Source organism: Numenius arquata, chromosome 3, assembly GCF_964106895.1.
Source record: "Numenius arquata chromosome 3, bNumArq3.hap1.1, whole genome shotgun sequence".
NCBI classification, from domain to species: Eukaryota; Metazoa; Chordata; class Aves; order Charadriiformes; family Scolopacidae; genus Numenius; species Numenius arquata.
The window spans coordinates 35,608,552-35,614,551 of NC_133578.1; the positions used below are offsets into that span (position 1 = coordinate 35,608,552).

A 6,000-nucleotide genomic window follows, 5' to 3' on the forward strand; every position below is an offset into this window, starting at 1 on the left:
ATATGGAGGCTAAAAGCATCCTAGTGGGTAACCAGGACATACAGCTATTGTTCATGGCAGTCACAGAAAATTCCTTGTTCCACAATATCCAGATCCTGAGCTTTTGAAGAGGTTCAACCTGAGGCTGTACTCAACTCTCCATTCCTAGCTAGTACAGTGAGACAAAGAAACATATAGCCCAGAGGTACGTATGACTATCCTAAACTTAGTGTATTCTGAGCAGTTTCCTTAATATCTTGCCAAGTCTTGTCTCCTGGCAAGCTTTTCCAAGGAAAATTTTGTATTGACTTACATTTGATACTAACCATATAGACATTTTTCTTGACAAGAGAGAGCATTTTAGCATGTCTGGAAATTCTCTTTTGAATCGTGGAAAATTTGGATTCCCAGTCCATCACTGCCCTGCACATGAATTAGTGATGTTAATAATCAACTCCCTCAATTACTATTTTCTGTGAGAAAAGCATATTCAAATGTGTAGAAAGGAACATTCCAAAGAGAGGACAGAATTTGATATTTTAAGGGATAACTAGTGTTTTATCAGTCTCTCTGCATAACCTCTTCCCTATAAGTAGTATGGAAGTTAGCCCAGTAAGGAAATGTTACTACACCATGAAACAGGAATGTGGCAGAAAAACGAGAATACTCCCTCACACTTCATTTGAATATTGTTCTTCTACCCAAAATTTACCATTTCTTAAATTAAATATGTGTTCAACCTCAGAAATGTCCAGGACTATGACCAGAGAGAGGGAAAGAAACCTGGCGCTCGGGGGGATTTGTTTATTGGAAGAAATAAACTGATATTCCTTCTTTTTGTATTGCATGGTCCCTTAGTCCTTATCCCTCTGAAGAGATGTATATATACACACACACACACACTGCATATTAAATATATGCAATATGTATATTATTTGCTGCTGTAAGCAAACTCATAGCACATGCTTGCTCAGATTTTAGAATATTTTCTTCACTGAGGATTACTGAAGAGACAGTTTATATACTGTAAAAGCAGAAACAGATAAGCATCAGTTCACAGTATATTATATTTACTCTCTATAGAACATCTTTATGTGGATTAGGGTTTTGGTGGGTTTTTTTTAAGATACTTTACAGGGCTTCTCCTGTGTCTGTGCTGGGTGAGGGAGGCGGGTATTTGGGCATGCGTCTGTTGCAGAGGATGTTACTCGATTTGCTCATGCACAGAGCCTCCTGAGCTCCAACTGCTCCACTGCCAACAGCCTGCTGGTGGACTCACAGTCACCCTCTCGGCAGAGGTGCCTTTCCAGGTATGCTGAGGCAGACAGATTTCCCATGAAATGGCTAACATAATAATTTTCATGATTTATATCATACAGACTAGGGTAGGGTGTGATTTTAAAGGCATGTGGCTTTCCTTTACTGCACTACTATTTATTTGGCTGCTGCTTATCAAGTTATTTGTAAAGTTATTTGTTGCCTCGATGCAGGAGTAAATACATTGCAGATCTTTTAGATTTGCAAGAAAGAAAAATGTTTTATCTTAAGGAAGGTCTGGTTTACAATGTCTGGCAAGTAGGAACAGAGCACATCCAAAAAAGGTCAGCTGTACTTGTGGAATGTCATCTGTTTAACTTAAATACTCATACTACGATTATCTTCACTCTAAGCTGAATTATTGTTTACGAAGTATTCCCCCCTCCCTCTAAATTCCATATTCATTTGGTTTTTGGTGTTCTTGCTCTCTGTAAACATGCGCGCACATAACTCGCATGGACTCCTAGATACCATCAGCTGCTAATCAGTCTTGTGAGGGACAGAAACAGCCTACAGATGCAAAATTCAAACTATTTCAGCTGAGGGAATTAGTTTACCCTCCTGCTTTATGTCAAAGTAAAAATCCCATAAGCTGACATATTTTCATATATCGCTCTTAAAAACTGTTTCATCAAAACTGGTTAGAATTTTAAGGCTGTTTTCTGCACGCAAATTGTTTAAACAATCCCCCATGCTGCCAGTGGAAAACATACAAGTACAAAGAAGAACTCCAAATAAAAAAGCTGGAAGTAAAGACTTACTGCTGGTGACAAATAACTTCCAGGCAGCACAGAGCTAACAGTTAAAATGTTATTCCAAGAGTTAAAAGAATAGTTCAAAAACTCTCCGGTGTCTGTAACAGGAAAACAAGTAAGAACAAGAACAAATGCAGCTAAGGCAGAAAGCCCCGTAGAGTCCTTTTAACCAGAGAAGAGAGCAAAGCAAAGAGAAACCTTTGGGATGGTAATGCAAACTCCTGCAGCTTTCAGCTTCAGCATTAAATATCTGACTCTGCCGAATCAGTGAAGGAAAAGTGTTCTGGTGAGAACTGTGAATACACGTTTCTTACAAGCTATTAAAATCATTGGTGAAAATAAAAATAAAATAAAAACATTAAATCATAAGAAGCTTGAATTACTCACCGTCTTGTTGTGCCAAAATAACTGAGGGTTGAAACACGGCAAGAATGAGCAAAGTTACTTTTTGCACAAAGCTCATCATGTCTAAATATTAGACATGAGACTCTCTGTGCAAAAATAAAAATGGGGGGGGGGAAAGAAATCTATTCAAAATAGCAACATCGGTTGTTCCCTGCCCTTCCAGCACCGGGCCATGTACAGAACTCAGCCACAAGCATTCCCCAGCTTTGGCCTTAAATAGGAAAAAAATTGGCTTACTTTACTTTTCCACCCCCTTTACTGAAACATGAGAAGAAGACCCATCCCCTAACAGTAAATGAATGATTAATATTTCTCTTGGCTTTACAGAAGAATAAAGTCCACTAAACAAGATACACAGCACATCTGGAACTTTAGCATGCGTACGAAACACACACTGAGCCTGCATATGAATAGTTAGTGTGAGCTGTATGTTAGACATATGCATACGAAAAAAAAGTCCTATGGTAAAGCAGTTTTTCATGTTAATTAGGAGTCAATGGATACAGACCAAGAGGATTTTTAATTCTTAGCATTCCCTAACAAAGATAATAGGTAAGTACCTGATGCGGCCGCACAAACTGAAAGAATCCCAGAAGTGGAGGAGCAAACCTGGGTGTTTCCACTGATGAGCAATCAGAGTTAATGAAAGGCAGGCCTGAAAATTACAACACTTGTGTTCCACTGCTTTTCTCACCATCTCTGCCTCACACCATGATTTTGTGTGACCTGGGGAGAAGGCAAACATAAAAAAAAATTATGAAGAAAACTAGATCCCAAATCAGAAGCACCAATCTCCCAAGCTAAAACTTTTCAAATAATTCATTTTGCTGCTGTCATTACAACATTTGGAAGGAATGCAGAACAAGTACCACCTTTTTCTGTACTGTTTGCTCCTCAAACAAGAAGGTATAGTGGACACACACACACACACACAAAAGAAATCTTGAGACTACTAATCCCTTCTAAATGTAGTTCTTTCTAATAAACTTTACTGATAATAGGATCAGAACACACAAATTTATTTTCCAAATAAGATGGCTTAAGCAGGTTTTGTTATGAATGTAGTTTTTCTGGGCATGTAGCTTTAAGTACAAGTTTAGTAGACTCCAAAGTGAATGCAGAAAGCTGTCACAGTGTGCATCGCTACTAAAACAATGACCAAACTAATTACTACTCTCAGTTGATTAATTTGATCCAGGTCATTAACTGCAGGAGAGCTCATTCATTTGTTCTTACGTATTGCTGAGCTTACAGTAACCCAGAGAATCATCCCTCCTATCAATAATTCCTTAATGTCATGAACTGCCATCCCAAAAAAGGGATGCATATCTCTGTATGCATGACAAAATAAGAGCAGCTTGAGGTTACCTTTTAATCTGATAGGTATTGAGTCTCATTTCAAAACCTGGTTTTCTGAAATACATTTGCACTTAAACTGGAAAGTCCTCTTCGGCTGGGGTCACCTGAGGTGGAAGACGTTGAAGCTAGTATGAAGAGATCTTAAATATGCCACTTTCAAAATACCCTGAGGGTCTCTTCTGTGTTTTATACACTCCTAATATATGAATGGCTTGATACATTTAAAAAGAAATACATACCACATTTTTGCGTTAATTAAATACTCCCCAATTTTCCACGTCATCTGCGTTGGGATGGCAGAATTATTTCATGCATCTCAGGGTTTCATATCCAGTATCATATTACTTAACAGGTTAGGTTATTCGGTTTATAAACTTCAAGTATCTACAAGCAACAAACAGATAACCACCTCCTGTTGAGCTATCCTAGAATGTAGGGCAAAAAGCTTCAAATTTTTGTGCACAGGCCTGTAAGGTTATCTTATCTTTTAGAGTTATGCTCAGGACATAAATTAGAACCACAACATCTAATAATACCTGGATTGATTTGTTTGGATCTTTTCAACAGAAATCTACAAACAGACCAATCCACTGGATAGAAACCATTCTCAGCTATGGAATGAGAATTAAACTAAATTAACTGTTTATCAAAATGACATGCAAATCAGTTTTTTACTGCCACTGTTTTCTGTATTAATGCCTACATGTTCATCACAGTAATTGTTCAATTTACATAAAACTTAATGAATATTACATGGTAAGATAGTAAGTGTTCAAATTTAAATAACCAAGGAAAAAATAAGAGAAATTTGATCATGGTCTTTGACTTAAAGCCACTTTCATATTGAATTCTGCAAATTTTTCAGCCCATTTGACCACAATAAACATTTCTCTATATTTCTTGAGTTCACCCTTTCAAAAAAAAGAGAACACCCTTGGTGATTCCCTTATTTTCACCAACGCTTCTCTTCAGCTTTTACAGAAAAACACCTGATTGATTGAGTAAAATTTAAATTCTAAGAACAGTTCTGAATTGTTCACCTTCGGTTACTAAACTAGTCTCTAACTAGATTATGAACCCAGATTTATCCACGACACCTACGATTTCCCATAAGCATTGGAGTATCAATCTGTGTGCTTGAATTTGTACAGAAATGAATCCTGAGGTTTCTGTACAGAAGCATAACCAATATCACTTAATGATTGCAACCCATAAAAACCAGAATAACCTGTGGACCTTATCTTCCTTAGGTTCTGCAGTATATTTGCTGTGGTTCAGGAAATAACGAATGCCAATGCTCAGATACACTGGAATTTCTCATTTCTGCTACCTTCACATAAGAGCGGTTATAGAATTAATTTTATAATTCTAGTGTAAAACCACAAGGCAATGGTCTTTTACCGTCATGAGTCAATTTCTTTTGACCGGGCATTCACCATTTTGTTTTGTTTTAATTACCTGGCCTTTACAATGAAAGGCTTCCTTTTCACATCCTCTGCACAGAAACAGGCCCCCTAGAATCCCAGCTGCCTTGATTCTTGAGTCTCGCAGGGTAGTTTTGGAGTATTTAGTAAGAAGCTCTTGGTTAATACTCACCTTCCCAGGGATGTAATGTCTTGACACCTGGACTAAACTCAAAAAGGTACTCATATCAGAATCAGAGCATTTTTACATGGGTGGGCCTGGAATAATTATTTGTAAAACTTACTGAGTGTATGTGCGCTTTACTGCGGATACCGTGAAAGATGTGTAGACCAAAACTATTGACCAACCTCTACATCAGATGACCGGAGTATTCATTCGGCTCCTGCAATCTGGGATTCCATGTGTATGCTCGAGTGTTGTGGTTAGTGACATTCTGCCTCAGAAAGACAAATAAGAGACATGCTCTTACATATTTATCAGGTGACCTCAGGTCCACCTCCCCAAAAGGTCAGTCCTTAAGCAAATGATCTAAGTGTTACTTTAAAAGTTCCCAAAGTTCTGACCTGTAGAACAGGCTGTCAGCTGTCCCTCGTTTCCAAGAGAGCTTAATCTGAACTGAAAATCTTCAGGTTTCATTGTTGTAATTACCCCTATGTCAGGAACAAGATATTTATTTTTTGTTCTGTGTGGATCTGATTTTAATGGTAGTAAATAACCTCAGAACTTAAAAAGGAGTGTATAGTTTCATAGACATAAAACA

General features: G+C 37.7%; 1 protein-coding gene across 1 annotated transcript in view; it reads right to left on the reverse strand.

Moving 5' to 3' along the window:
• COL3A1 (collagen type III alpha 1 chain) overlaps window positions 1-2,645 on the reverse strand; it is a 52,453-nt gene extending 49,808 nt beyond the window's left edge. The window contains exon 1 of the mRNA XM_074145032.1: window positions 2,439-2,645. Within this exon, the coding sequence (XP_074001133.1) occupies window positions 2,439-2,517 (79 nt within the window). The 5' untranslated portion in view covers window positions 2,518-2,645. The remainder of the gene's footprint in view (window positions 1-2,438) is intronic.
• Window positions 2,646-6,000: the final 3,355 nt, after the last annotated feature.